This window comes from Chamaea fasciata, unplaced genomic scaffold, assembly GCF_029207755.1.
Source record: "Chamaea fasciata isolate MVZ Bird 193981 ecotype frontalis unplaced genomic scaffold, bChaFas1.0.hap1 SCAF_1, whole genome shotgun sequence".
Lineage (NCBI taxonomy): Eukaryota > Metazoa > Chordata > Aves > Passeriformes > Sylviidae > Chamaea > Chamaea fasciata.
Window position 1 is genome coordinate 126,393,441 of NW_027094086.1, and position 16,068 is coordinate 126,409,508.

General features: G+C 35.5%; 1 protein-coding gene across 5 annotated transcripts in view; it reads right to left on the reverse strand.

Annotated features, from left to right (window-relative positions):
* Window positions 1-16,068, reverse strand: part of PHF14 (PHD finger protein 14) — a 162,168-nt gene that overhangs the window by 57,535 nt on the left and 88,565 nt on the right. Inside the window, exon 17 of one of the 5 annotated variants that reach the window (XM_066196783.1) lies at window positions 5,011-6,301. The exons of the other annotated variants lie outside the window; for them this stretch is intronic. Within the exon in view, the coding sequence (XP_066052880.1) occupies window positions 6,289-6,301 (13 nt within the window). The 3' untranslated portion in view covers window positions 5,011-6,288. Of the gene's footprint in view, window positions 1-5,010; window positions 6,302-16,068 lie in introns of those variants that run through there. 5 annotated transcript variants of the gene reach the window in all.

Below are 16,068 nucleotides of genomic sequence, written 5' to 3' on the forward strand. Positions count from 1 at the left end.
AGTTGGCCTGCAGAAGTCTTCCTGCAAGCACTGGGGAAAAAGACCTGTGCTTTTACAGAGGAGCAGTGAATGCAAAACCTGCCCGTCACTGGCACATTTGTAAGTCACTGGTTAATATCACCGAAAACCACAAAGAGCTGATTCAGCCAGAGCGAAGAAACCTATTTTGCATTCACAAGACAGCATCACCCATCTATAGCTGTAAAAGTAATTACCTACATGTCCCTGAAACACAACATTAATAAGCTAATCTTTAAATACAACTTTTCAAATATGCTTCAGAGACCACAGAAAATCTCACTTATGTACGCATCATTGCACACTGCCTGCAGTGTCATGCCAAAAGGTACCATGGTGAACAAAATACAAAATTGCAAAATATATATATACTGCTCCCAATTTGTCACAACAGCTTGGAAAGATTTACTTTAATAGGAAAAAAAATATATATAAAGCATTGATACATATCTCACGATTAAAAGTAGAGAATTTGTCATATAAGCCTTACTCTGTCTAACTCAGAATTAGTCAGAAAAAGATTATAAGTAAGCAAATCCAGAATTTTTAAATTCTAAGGGAACTACAGTGGGATGCGCATGTATACATGCACCCACTTGCTGAAGGCATGCAACACAATGGCTACTTCAGCACCAGTGTAGATTTAACTACTGATAACCATCATCCTTTGCTCACTTGTTTTGGATCCCATTTCTGACTAAAGGCTCTTAGCACTTGAGGAAGAGACACCTGAGGAACAGAGGTTTCTCCACAGGCACCGATTTCTCTCCCCTTTTAATCCCTCAGTGTCCAAGTGCTGAGTCACTCCAGAACTGCAAACAGACTGAGACATGATTTGGGGTTCATTTTACATTGCAGCACATTCTTGATTTCAGCTGAGAACCTTAAAACCAGCCATGACCGTGTAAGCCACTGTCAACACTTGCCTTCTTATCAGCACCTGTTTGATATACAATTGAAAGAAACACATAAGCATTCCCAAAAACCCAGAGTAAATCAATGTAGCTCAAGTGAATTCAAACTGTAGAACCAAAATGAATGACTTCAGGCTGGAGCAGCTGAGGAGTGCTCCTGTGATGCCTTACTGCAACCAGACCACAGGAGTGATAAATTCTGGATGACAGGAATGAACACTGTGTGGTGGGCTGCAGCAGGAACTCTTACATGTCACATCAAAGAAAGCCCTTATTTAAACAATAAAATTCAAGATCTAATGGTGAAATAAATGTATAGTCTTCTATTTAGTGCACTACTAATGCTGTCCAAAAGGTACATTTATTCTAGTTACTGAGGGAGAAGCCCAAAACTGTAGCATGTTTTCATTATATAATATGTGGATAACATTCATCTTTTGCTTCTGACATTTCTTGAAACAAAGTGAAAATAAGCAAAGGTATGACTGTCTCTTACGCTACCATTCCACACCAAAACTCTTCAATTCAGCCCAATTAATTACAAAACAAATCGCTTTCATTTTGCTGTGATATGTCAGAGGTCAAATACAAACAGAAGTGACGCAGTACTATATTTAGACTCTGAAATACAAGATCTAGATTCTTATAAACTCCTTTGTTTTTAGACAAAAAATTGACAAAATAACAAAACCCTATTAAGTATAAAACAGAAGAAGTTGGTTCACCTCTTCCTGACTGTTACACTTTTTCCCTTGCCTATAAATGGCGTAACAACTAAAAATCTGCAGTCATCTTGCAGTTTCTGTTCTACAGAACAGTTTTTAAGAAGTCTTCTCACATAGGCTTCAGGTGACTATACCACCAGGAGTGTGACACATTTCTGCACTAAAATTTTTATGTGACTGCATATGTGTAAATTGTTGATTAAAAAGCAGGATGTAGCTCAACTGTATGACCTCTTCATACATAGGTACTTGTTATCCTGAAAGGCTCTCTATCGTCACATATGCTAATAGTTCACCCACATTAAACTGTAAGGAACTTCACCCAATTTCAAAGTTAGATCTAACTTTGCAGTGAGTCTTGCATTGAGTGGGGGGCTGGAACAGATGTCCTTCACAGAATTCTGCAACCTACATTTTCCTGGATTCTAGTAGTTTCATATTTTTGATTTAGGTAAATGAAATACTCCTTTCTGGGAAGGATAATGCTATGGTATTACACTAAGTAATAAAGTTACATTCTAATTTCTATTATGCCAGATACAACGCAAGTACACAAAGAAGGGCTCTTATTTACATAGTTTATAATGGTAAATGACAGAGTAGACTCTCTTCTGTTATGCCTGGAACAGAGAGGGCATGGCTATTGCTGAAAGGTGAGAGATTATACCAGATGAAGGATGAATATGGCATTCTGGTTTTTATATCTACCTACTACTGATGAAGACAGTGTATGGGCAAGATGGACACAGCCTGACGGAGCATGATGAGCTTACTGATCTTCAACTAAGAGTAGTTTGATAAGGTATCTAAGTGCTTTTGGATATGGGAAATTGTCTGATCTCCTGTTTACTTAAATTTCTGTCAACCTCAAGGGCATTAATAAAAACAAATAGTGCATTTCAATTATACCACCAAGCAGCAAAAGAAAACAAGCATTCATCTGGCAGACATCTGTGTAGCTAAATTTATTATGCTAAACCCAAAACTGCCACCTGATTTAACTGATTAAAATCATCATTTTAATACTAAATCAGACACCCTCTCATATCCAAAAACCTAACACTGATTATTCATGGGTAAGGAAGAATCTGAAAGGGCTAGTGTTGTATGTCATTCCTATGTAACCAAGATTTTTTCTGAACAGTCTACAAATCATTTAGTTTATGAAACTTAAGTTTGCATGTACAAAATTAATTCTAAGAATGCTGAAAAGAAACTTTGTTTTCTATACCTGTATGTGAAAAGCTTTCTTTCAGCAAGAAATTACCTTTTTTGTCTCTCAGTACTGCAAAACTATACAACACATGGCTTTATTAGTTTGAAAAATTCATTAATGGCTCATTAATTCACATTAATACAAGTGAAATATAACAATATGAACAATATTTCAGATGTGTTTGCTTTTGTTAATATACAGCTACTGTACAGAACTTCTATTTCTGGCATTTTAATGTTCAAACTAACAATTTCTGTGAAGACAATGACCCAAAGACATGCATTAAAGTAATGCTACACCAATTAGACACTGAAAAAGTCCTTTGACAAACTGAAAAGTGTAAAATTTAAGAAGCTATTACCAAATGCTGCATTTGTCTTTCTGAATTACATTCTAGTAATACATGATTGCATCTGTAGTGCCACTCTCGGGTGTTCAGACTATTAACTCTACTGAATGGTGTACTGTTTATGAACTACTAGAAAAGTCCATTATTGTTTTGAATACTGCCATCAAACATCTTTCAAAAGGTGAAACATCAAGTGTTAGCATCTGGCTTTCAACCTAATGATACGGGAGAGAGTGAGAGAGACGGAGAGAGAGAGAGAGAGAACAAAATTCTACAAGGAAGCTGTACTAGGGAAAAACATAAAAAATACAGCAAGAATTCACCTTAGGATTTCAAGCACGCCCAAGAAAATACCAACAATATTTGAAAGAGTATTTAACATGCATTAGTCTGTCCTAAAAAATCCTGCAATAGCAGAGATTGCTGAACTTCCCTAACAAACATCTCTAGTGCAAGTATTCTTATTGTAAGAAAAAACCTTCCTATTGACTAAATAATCTTGATACAATGTAGCTTATTTTTTGTTTGATCAGCTTTGAAGAACATTCTTTTCCTTCTTTGTAGCAACTTCTGTCTTTATCATCTTCATATTAATTTAGGCTTTTTAAACATATTTCCCATCTTCACTAAATTAAAGAAATATTACTATTTTAAGCTACTTTTATTCATGTCTCCTGTGGTCTTCCTATAATCCAGTTCAGTTTGCTTTGGACCTTCTCTGTTTACCAAAGTGGACAGGATACGCTAGCTGAGACTTTTCAAAGGGTGAGACACTTCTCTTCTGAATATTTGGAAGGAGCACTTAGATAAGTTAAATGCAACACCTCTCTCTGTATGTATCAGGTTTGATCAGTTTGATCAATGTTCCTTGATATGTGATCCAGAGTACTTAAAATACTTAAAGGACTTAAAATACTTAAAAGTACTCCAAAATGTCTTTTTTTTTTTTTTAAGTCACTGTTGATATCATAATCACACATCAACGGTGATTTGCCTTTTCCTTTCTGCACTGTGTGCTTTTTCTGAATACTTTCTTAAAACTTTCTTTTAAATTCTAACACTGTACTCCCTCACATCCTACTGTCATCACCTGCAAATGTGGCCAAAGACTTTATTTCAGTACCTAATACACTAAAGCAAAAATTAACAAAAATTTCGTAATACTGAATCCAGGAGAGCTTAAGTGGAACCCAGTGAGCTGAGTATCATTTGACAGTGAGTCCATGGTAGCTGGTTTACTTTCCGAATCAGCTACATATTTTATTGCAGCTTAATTAACAGAATCTTTAACATATTTAAAGGAATATCACACACAGAAGTATTTTGAAAGTCCTACTAAAGCCAAGATAAGCCACATTTATCATTCTCTCCTATCCACAATACCTAGACCATTTTAGTTTAATAAATGATTATAAATCACAGTAAACATTACTTTTTCTTTTTTTTTTCTGGGTTTTTTTTTTCATAAACTTAGCATGATGTAGAGCCAAACATAAATTCCCCCCACACACACTTGCTTACACAGCACTAGGACACAAGTCTTTACTTTCATAATGCTACACAAGCAGTCAATAAACTTGGGTCTTTTCTTCCTAAAAAGGATTCACAGATCCTTAAAGATCAAATTCCTGCATTAGCATCTACTTCCTAGTGGAGATTTCTTTATTTTTAAGGTGTCTTTGTGTGCCTTGCCAATACAGAATGATAAGCATTTCTGATAGTTCCAACAAAAATCTTAACTCTGAGATTCTCCCACCCCCTTTTTAAAACGAAATGACGTGTCAGACATCAGGTTAATTTTATTTAATATAATATTCAAACATGAAATGCCCTGGTAAGATATGACTCGTAGATAAGTATACATAAATTTGTATATTTTCCTATTACTTATTACAGCATTTAATTTCTTTTTTAAGTTTAAAAAATACTTTCAAATGGAAACGTGCCTTGATAGATGACAAAACCCACCATATCTCAAGAAATTCAAAGATTATAGATCATAGAGTTACAAGTGTGATTGCATTTGAGCAGAATTTTTCCGAGCAAGTTCAAGATGAAAACGATGAAGATGTCAACACTCTGATACTGTAGATTTAAGAACTGGATCTGTACCATTTGAAGATCAAAATACTATGTGTGCATCTACCAGGATATATACGGACGGAGACGATGATCTCAGCTGTCACGCTGTGTGATCAGTTCTTCATTCCTTCCCCAACTTACAAAACAATTTCGTGTTTGTATTGGGAGGAGATAAGCTTGTCCTGAACATTGCCAGAGAAGTAAGCCAAATGAAACAAATGCCTGCACATACTCAATTTTTTCTTATCTTTAAAAAAATTATCAGAAAGAAGTACAGGTATATTCTATTCAGTCAAGTGTCTGGAGTCAGAAACAATTAGTTCATACTAATAAGCATAAAATCAATTTTTCCATGGCAAATCTATTCTTTCAGAATAGTAAGTCTCAAGTGTTTTACAGGTCTCATTATCACTGAACATTTATTCTTTTTAGGAAACAATCCTTTTTACAGTAAGGTCTATGTACAACACAGTGTTCTATATAGAAACGTTCTTATTAAACTGTATATAAGGAGAGTGACAGGCAGATGGCAAACTGTTACTTATTTCTTTCACTATCACCATGGAGGAACACACAATATTTAAGTCCCAGAGGCTTCTGTCACTCTTCAATGAATCCAAGCATTGTATAACATCATTTGCCAACGAAGCACAGGGGAAAGAGACATTACTTAATAGGACAATCCTGACAAGACATTTATCCGGGATTTTTCAACGATGCACATACAAAATGTTCCTGAATAGTGCAAAAAAATGCAGGCAAATTAACCACCTTGTCAGTTCAAATAACAAACCAATCAATTACATTCTATCCAAGCCTGACAAGCAAACTCAATGTTTAGTCATAATAAGCTTATAGTTGAGACAAGGTAGCTGTCCTCCTTTACTTTAGGTATTCTACTGAGAGCTTTATCCACATTTAAAAATCCTATTATAAAAGGCTTCCACGATTGCCTCCGAGGATGAGTTGTGGCAGAGTTGTGTCTCATGAAGGGTATCTACACAGTAAAGTGATAAGAAAAAAATATTAACATTGAAAGATCATAGCAGCTCTCCTCTGTCTTATGAAACATTTTAACATCACACTAAATTTAAGCAATGTGTATGCTCAGATCCAAATACTTAGACACCCACACCAAATTTTCAAGAGTCTCTAAGTGTCAAAACATTAAACTGAGTTAAGTATATAGCATCCTTATAACTCATATAATTTTTTCTCAATACAGCTCAAAGAACAAAGGCAGTCCACCACAAGACAGAAAAGATAATTTTCTTTTTTTTTTTAATCATAAAAGAAACAATTTAATACAAGTGGGCTTGATTGTGAAGCTAGCATTTTACTCAGATTTGCAACCCACAGAAATGCAGCTATGAGACTAACTACAAGCACAAACATGGGTACTATGTTATAATCTTAAAAAATGTTTATTTTATAGAATAGCATTTGAAAGAAAACAAGTCTTGGGATTTAGGAAGGTCTAAGAAAGGGAGGGTTTCTTTCAAAATGCATTGTAATAATTCAGTATATAAAAGGTTTTAGTCACTTCTGAAAAAATGTCTTTGAGCCAATAATTCCAAAGCCTTCACAGCTTTTTCTTTTCCTACTTGTACTTCCTGTCTTTTGACACTCACGACATACATACTTTTCAAGGATACTTTTTAAAAAATACAATTTTAAAGTGCTGATTCTCTACATTTAAACTCTTTAAACTACTTGCCATTCAGAAAATTAAAGTGTCTTATAGCAATGTGAGATTTTAATTAGGAAAACATCTATGTTGTCTTTAAGATGAACATAAGCATTTTGAAAGAAAGACCAATAAAAAGTCTCCATTCACCACATTTGGTGTTTTTCTTTTTTTTTTTTTTTTAATTTGGAATGTATTTAAGTAGAATTGTAAATAAAAAAGAAACTGCTGTCATATTTTGATAAAATATAACAGTCTGATGAACAGAAGCCATTTTGTTGCCACATGTTCAATACAAAATTCTTTGTAACTGAATTTTATAGTTTTGAGTATAAGAATTTTAAATCTAAGAATTAGAGGGACAGCAAGAAGTACCATATGTAAATCCACTCCCAATTCTCACTTCATCTCTTACTTGAGACACAATTAAAATTTTAAATTGGGTGTCCCGAACTGCCATTCTACAGTGCAATTTTGAACTTTTTAAGAAAACTGAAGGAAAGCTTAGCTGTAAGACAGAAATACTCTTATAGTCATCTCATTACAATCCCCTTCCCTTATTGAGTGCAACTAGTTTTGTTCTGACAGCCTCAGTGGGTGAGGTTGACATGGGTGCACACTGAAATGCAGAAACTTGAAGGGTAGCATCAGAAACAATCAAGATAAACTGAAGGTCTCTGTACCACCTCTACCCTCTCACAGCAATGTCAGTAGCTGCAACTGTACCATTTCAGTCAGGTCATCAGAATGTGACAGGCTGTCCCATCTGGGCTAGCAAGGTTTGGGCAGGAGTACAGCAACCCATACTTTAAATACAAGGGGTTTTATTTTGGTTTCTCAAAATGAATGAATTAGTATGTGAATATGTGTATACACACACATACATGTATGTATATCTACATATGACTGTACTTACATATGAATTTCTATTTATAATTTTTTTACATAAAATTTTTATCCATGTAAATGTTTTTATATATAAGACCAACTTCACTGCTGAACCAATAAAATAATCAGTTAAATTTTAATAAGCTCACAAATCAAACTAATTAAGTGCAAACAAGGTTCTCAGAGGAAATGTGTATCTACTGAGAAAAGATGCTAATATTTTGTAGCAATTTACGTAAGGCTGTAAGAACACAGACATCAAGTAGAAAGTGTAAGTAACCTACACCTGCACTAGTTATTCCTATAATATTTCTTTGTATTGCATTTTTATTGGTAACAACATATCAAGAAATTTAAAAGGATACTAGAATGTTTACTCATATATTAAAGGGAAATTATTTTTTAAATGGTTGGACAATTTTTCTATTTCTACTCTATTAAAAATTTAACTTGACATCATTTATTTTACATGTTCTAGGGTTATCTTCACACTCTCATGTTTGAAATATTATTAATTAAGGAATCACTACTGGCTTTGTTTAATCAAGTGAAAGATTTTTTTTTTTGTTCTAAAGAGTGAAAGATTGGTAAAAGACAAAGGAATATGAATGTGTAAATACAATAGCTTGTAATTATTGTAGTTAATTGTATTATTGTAATACAATAGCAAACTCATCTGATAACTGACTACTGCCCTGAGACCACCCACATTAATGACATTTCTCCTGCTCTAGTCTTTCCTTCTGCTCTTCCATCCCCACATACCATTTGCCAACCCTTCCTCAACCAAAGAACTGCTCCCATTCCTGTACATCCATTCAAGTTTCTACTGACTGAAGTACCCAGAGTCGTCTGCAATAGCTGAACTTGTATTTACAGCCCCACTTAGCAAAAGGATTTAGTGAGCACAAAAATCTGAAATAAGGATGGTGAGCAAAACTGAACAGTTTTCCTCTTTTACCCGTAGATGCAACAAATATTAAGAAAGAAAAAAGCATCACAGATAATACCATAATAGATGCTTTGAACAGGAAGGTTCTCAATCACATATTTGGTCCTTTAGAAGAGCTGCTCTCTCCCAGCTCTCTTTCAATCCAGGACAAAACGTAATTATATAAGCACTTTCCTTCAAATTTTGGTACAAAGAGGGAGAAACATACCAACCTCTCTCCTTCTAACTGCACATGGCTGTCATCTGCTTCCTCACGTAAGTAAATATTAGTATTATTTACTTAATAAATATTATTAGGTGGGTGTCTAAGAATATGTGCAGGTTTCCTTTTTGAAAGGCTTTATGGGACAAGAAACTCCACAAGTTATTTCAAAACTTTCTACTCTTCATTTGTGTAACAGACATGAAAATTTGCAAATTGCAGACAAACGTAATGCTTATGCCAGCATTTGTGATCCTGGTTCTTTTTTAGCAATTTTAATACTTGCCTTCATCAGGTTAAATAGCTGTCGTAACAGCAATGTTTCTGGCTCCTAACTGGCCACAAGTAAAAATACATTTTCAACCACAATGTAAAATCCATTTATCTTCAAGGGTCTGAAGGCAAAAAGCTGCTTCAGTGTATCTTACCAACTCTAAAAAATTGGTACTCTCCCACCGGGTTAAGTCTGCTAAGCCTAAAGAGGAGTTCGGGGTATTTGTGAATAACTAAGGAGGTAAAGATGATAAGTAATACGCATTTTTAAAAATTCAGGCTGCTCAAAGTACACCTCTTCTCAGAAATTTATCTGTACCCAACAGCTCTATTAAGTGGATGAGAGTTACTGAGCTCTTTAGAGAAAAGACCCAAACCAGACTCTGAAAACAAGGATGAGCAATGTGTCTTTTAGACATTGCTAATTACTTCAATTTTCTCAGTACTGATCAAGTATAAATATTAATATACTCTACCTGAATGGTTACAGATATATATCTATCTGCTAATATACACACTGATTAGCCTGTAAAAAAGCTATCTGCAGGACAAAAGATCACAGCATCTGAGGTACCACTGGAACAAAAGAGCTCTGCTTTATCTTAGTAGCTGCCACATGGGAACATAAATAACGACATTTAGAGCTGGTCACTGCATAAACATGTTGACTATCTTGATTTACAGAATTCTGTTCTCCAAGTACTTCTATGCCCACTTCAAAACAAGAACACAATTTCAAACTATTTTAGAGGAAAATTATACTTTTAGTACTGAATGGAACCATTTCACATATACGATACCAATTTATTTAATCTTTTGTATAGGATACGTCTTTTTCCTTCATTCTGTACTGTCTTTGTGAATACAACCTTCTGAGAACACATGAAAAATATCCAGTCAATATGCTCAATACTCTCCATGAAACCCAGCTTTCTCTTTTAAATGACTGCATTTACAGACCTTGTCACAACAAGGTCCCTGATGTTATCGAAGCAATTTCAAGATACTTTAATCATTGGCGAAACTCAGTGACTTGACAAGAGAAATCTGGGCCAGAAGACTTCAGTGGCTTGAAAGGAAGGTTATTGAGTGATGTAATTTCATTTGGATGGGACTGATTCCAATTGATCTGTTTTTGCAATGCATATCTTGCCTCTGCAGCTGCCTCTATCTGATTCAGTGCTTAACTGCAAGGAGTGACTATTCCTTTCCACTTAAAGCAAAACTCTTCCTTCCTCCTGCTATCATTCTGAATGAGCATGAGGAGCCCATTTTCAAGTATAATCTCTCTACTCATTGCAAAAAAAAATACATTCAACTGAATGCCAACCAATGAATTCAACTGAGTCTTGCGACTGCCAGCATATGTATTATGTAAGTAGAAAAACATATCATAGAGCATTATGTTTATCATCATTATTATTACAAACTGAAAATATTGAGTTAGGGTTTGTATAACCCAAGGGCATATGGCAGTACAAAATAATTCTCAATCCCAACTGCACAATATCATGTAATCTACACTGCATTAGACTGTACTTATTTTCAGCTGAGTACTTACATTCAAAAAAAAAAAACAACCCTACTTGGTATGCAATACGCAAAATAATTAATATTTGCGTACATGATATATGAAATCAAATCTTTCCATACAAGTATGTTTTTCAGCAGTTTTAACAGAAAATAAGTGTACCATCAGGAATCTCACGATTTAAGTTAATTTTAAACTGCATAAAACCTAGGGGGGGGGGAAAGCCATATAATAGGTCATTACAAAGCTTTGAGAGGAGTATTGATGAATAATGTAATCATCATTATATGCTAATGAAACTGAACCAGGATGTGGCAATAGATGTTGCCAGCAATATGTAGCTGACAGGTCAACTAAGTTGTCCTTTATTCACCCAGCTTTAGTTTTATGCTGTCTGTGCACACAAAACGTGCTTGACTAACAAAACATGTGACTTGCTGGTTAGACATAGATGCAAGCTTTCCTCTGATAATTCACTGAGCAACGAAAATGGAGTTAAAGATCAGCTGCCAGTCCTTCACTGCCTTCCCAACTTTTTGTATCACAGGAGATTATAGTTCTGCTCAATTTCACTTTTTAGGTCTAGTCTATATAATTCCAGATTTTAAGAGCTTTCAGGTGTCTAGCAGCAGCAGCAACATTCACACCACTCTGAAGCAATGTGCACGCCAGACATGCCTGCAGAAACACTTCCAGAGAAAACACGACTGACCCTCAGGGCTGATCACTTTGCCTGCCTGACCCCAGGGCTTCAGCCCTGTTCACTGTAATTGATACAGAGTATCTTCTCTGTAAAACTACATGTTCCAAAGGTAAGCAATTATGACTTCATCTATCAGTAAACTCAAAAGCATAAACTCAATAAAAATAAGTGTATTTTATATATTACACAGCTTTATGGGTACTGTCACTCACTGTAACTGTTTTAGTTAATGTGAGAACTGTGACCCCTTCTTAAATACTGTATAAATATACTAGCATATCATTAATCTTACAGATCAAATATTTTATTGGAAAAAAAATCAAAACTTTCTTCAAATACAGAATTTTCTTATTATTGCTATTATTTATAGACCATACTTTGAGAAACATTTTAACTAGCAGAGCCATATAATACAATAAATTAGATAATAATATTGATTTGAAATAAAAAACTTGAATAGTCTTTTAAAATAAAAAAAAGGTGTGAAGGTTATTTTTTCCATTTCAGTATATAAAATAATCTAAAGCTCTTATTATTATATAATACTATTAAAATTGTTTTGTTTATTTTTACAGAAAAGTAGATTAAGTAATTTATTAGAGTTCCTCTTTATCAGTGGGTATGGATGAATTCTGACAGAAAAATCCAAATTTCACATCACTGTTTCAGTTTCAACACTGGACAGTCAACACCAAAGGCACTGGAATGCACTGTTTTCATACTGTTTTCAGTGAAAATACAGGCCTAAGCCTTTAAGTTAGCCATCAGTTACTGATAGTCTGTTGATACCTGTGAAGCATATAGAACCTTCTGTGTCACTTCAATACACTAAAATCTAAGCATGACTATCACAACCACTATAAAACAAGTCGAAGTAGGAACTCTGGTTTCTTGCTCTGCTGCCCTACCAAGTGGAAATCTAAAACAGATTCAGAGCTAGGAGACGTGCATTTTTTTTTTCTCCTTCCAAAGCAAATTACTCTTCAAGATATCTATATAGGCTATTTCCTCTCAAAAATCCCAGATGCAGAAACCTTAAAACTGTAACAGTTCTACTGTGAGACGTTCAAAAGCCTCTAGAGGATCAAAGGGAACCTCTTCAACAAGCTGCTGTATATCACAGTCCAGGTCAAAACCTGTGATGCACTCACTCCTATGCTTACGAAATCAGTTTTGATCCAGTTTTATTTATAAATTAGACTGAAAATATTAATGGCACTAATGACATTTTATGGCTTATTGGAACATTGAGTCCAGAAAACAAAGTGAGGTGTAAGTACAATCTCCTATCACTTCTATGGCTAAAATTACAGAAGAATTTACTACTTCTGCATAAGAAAGACCACAAAAAGCTGTATCACAGTTTTGGAAGAGGAAACATTGGCTTGTCAAAGGCAATGCTAGGCTGAATCCTGCAGGGAGCTGTCATGAAAGGGAAGGTTGCAAAGTGAAAGGGGAATGATTTTTAAAAGAAAATTTACTCAGAGTTCAGAGAAATGAAGCAGAAGGGGCTATGTACGTGATGCCTTTGAGCTCAATACAACAGCAAGCATGGTGAAAACTTGGCCTCAGACCTCCATGCCTGCCAGCGTGACATGGGATAGAGGACAGTCAACAGCAGGAATGCGGCAAGTTCGGGTCTGGTCCATTTGGATATATTCCAGTCCATAGGAATTATTCAATGTTTTCTGAAACAGACATTTGTTATCTCTGTCAGACTCCTGTGTAAGATCTAAGAAACACCATTACAGCCAAGGCAGGACTCTGAAAACTGAAAAATGCTAAGACAAGCCCATCCTAAAGTTGTGAGATACGCACAATAAAAAACGATAGTTAGCAGTACATAGGAAATCATGGGCTGGTCAGCCTAGTCCTTGTACTGGGAAAGTTCAAGGGATCCATTGTCAAACACATGAAAGTAGCTGAGAGCACTCAGCAAAGATTTAATAAGGATAGAGAGGTTGCTCATAATTGAAATGACAAATGATATGCTCTGTAAAAGAGGGAAGAGCAATGGTTGCAACACACCAAAAGGTGTCCAGTATAAGGCTTTTCTATCAGCCCAGTACAGCATTTTCTTTATCAAGTTAAAAACAAGGCTGGATGAATACTCTGAAAGCCATCTGGAGCCAAAGGGCAGAAGACAATATCTTGAACTCTAGATGCTGTCCAGTAACAGAATACCACAGGGAGCCAGGGGGAGAGAATTGGTGCACCACGCACAGCATCACCAGCCAGGCAAGGGAGGGGATTGTCCCGCTCTGCTCTGTACTGGGGTGGCCTCACCTCGAGTGCTGGGAACAGTTTTGTGTGCCACAATTCGTAAGAAAGACATTGAACTATTAGAGAGTGTCCAAAGGAAGGCAATGAAGACAGTGAAGGGCCTGGAGGGGAAGTCATATGAGAAGTGCCCGAAGTCACTTGGTTTGTTCAGCCTGGAGGAGACTGAGGGGAGACCTCACAGCAGTTACAACTTCCCAGTGAGGAGAAGAGGAACGATCTCTTCTCTGTGGTGCCCAGTGACAGAACCCAAGGGAATGGCCTGAAATTGTGGAGGGAGGTTTAAGTTACATATTAGAAAAACATTCTTCACCCAGAGGGTGGCTGGGCTCTGGAACAGGCTCCCCAGGGAAATGGTCACAGCACCAAACCTGGCAGAGTTCAAAAAGTGTGGACAATACTCTTGGCCCATGGTGTGGTTCTTGGGGATGGTCCTGTGCAGGGCTGGGACTGGACTCAATGATCCTTGAGGGTCCCTTCCAACTCAGCACATTCTGTGATTCTTTGATTTTGGGCTGACAGCATTACCAAACTCTTCTTAGTGGAGAGAGGGAGAGCTCTCACCACATGGGCTTGCAGCCACAAACTGCAGCTTAGGTAGGAGGTTTAGATGGGGCATCAGCAGATGCCTTTTTAGTACAAGGAATTGTGCAGTGAGCTCAGGGGTACTTATGCCTCAGCTCTGTGGGAACAAACGAATAAGAAGCTATGATAATTTGTTCTTGATATTCTAAAAGCTTTCATTTCCAGTATTAGAAGGCATTACCAATTCCCGTGGTCAGGATGGGAAGACACGATGCTGAATAAAATCCTGTGATGCCCAGTGTGTGGGTAAGTAGTAGATTTCTGTCAGTCATAAGGGATAAGAAATTTCCTTCCCAGCCCTCTTACAGGCAGTATCTGACTGTATGTAAGACAATAGTGTACTGTAAGAGGTGTCCAATACTGATTAATAATCAGTCTTCTTGTGCACAAATAGTAAAATATTGTGCCCTTGATGCCATCTTAAAATTCAATGGTATTAGTCATATTAAAGGGCTTTTTCTTAAGACTGACTGGTGATTTGATATTCTACTGAAACCTAGACACTATAAACATTTCACCAAATAAAAGCCAGAAGAGGTTATACACATAAGTTTCCTAAGTGGAAGCATAACTAAGGCATTTTCGTAGCCATCAAAAAAACCCAAACAACCAAAACAAGAACAAAACAAAAAACCCCAACCAAACAAAAAGCCAAAACACCCACAGAAAACTAGTATTATTCATTTATATTTACAACTCCACAATAAAAAGCTTTACACATGAAGTGGCCTAAAGAAAAATTTCACAGATGTGTTTACAAAGTAAGGAGTAAGAAAACAAAAGTAGGGAAAATACCATGCATTCACTTGAACAGTTCATACAAATACCTGTATTTTAAAATAAGCTTCTTAACACTGGCACTTTTTTTTTTTTTAGGCCACAGTTTCTCAAGTTGATTGACAGATGTAGAAAAGCTTAACTTACAAAGCAAACATTTCATATATTCCATTATAATTTCACAGTTAATTTTCAGTCTTCAGTATTAAAACTTTCTAAAAAGATAACAGGTCTGTAAGTAGAAATGGAGTATTTCTGAAATGAACAAGAAAAGGAACTATGATATTCTTTCAAACTACTCCTGAAGCATGCCAAATTTAGAAATAGTTTTTTTCAAAAGAAGCCAGAAGTTAATCAATAGGTATAACCAATGGATGCATTTGTATTACGGCAGAATCAAGCTATATACTAAAAACATTGTCCAGCACTCCTGAAAAGGACTATTTAGACAATATACTTAGAACATTTGTTATAACACAGTTCATCTATACCATGGATGAATGCATGCAAATAAAATTCAAACTTAGTACATAAATATTAAAAACAGTAACAATAATAACTGTATTATATATAAAAATCTATTAATTAATAGCATTTAAGACCATGCTGAAAGTTTGGGAACAGTATACGAAGATGATGGTCTACTTGTGAAACTCTGTGCCAAGTATTAAATAAATAACTTCCAAAAGAACTCCAAAAGTTCAGTGAAATCAAATACCATGATGTCCCTTGTAACATGCTTATTTAATTTTTTTTTCAAATGATATAAAAAGGACCCTTAAGAAAATTATTTCATCATGACAAAAAATGAAAGTCAAGTAAAAGATTATGCAGATTTTTTGCAATATCATTACCACACAACTGTATTCTTGAATATTACTTTCAG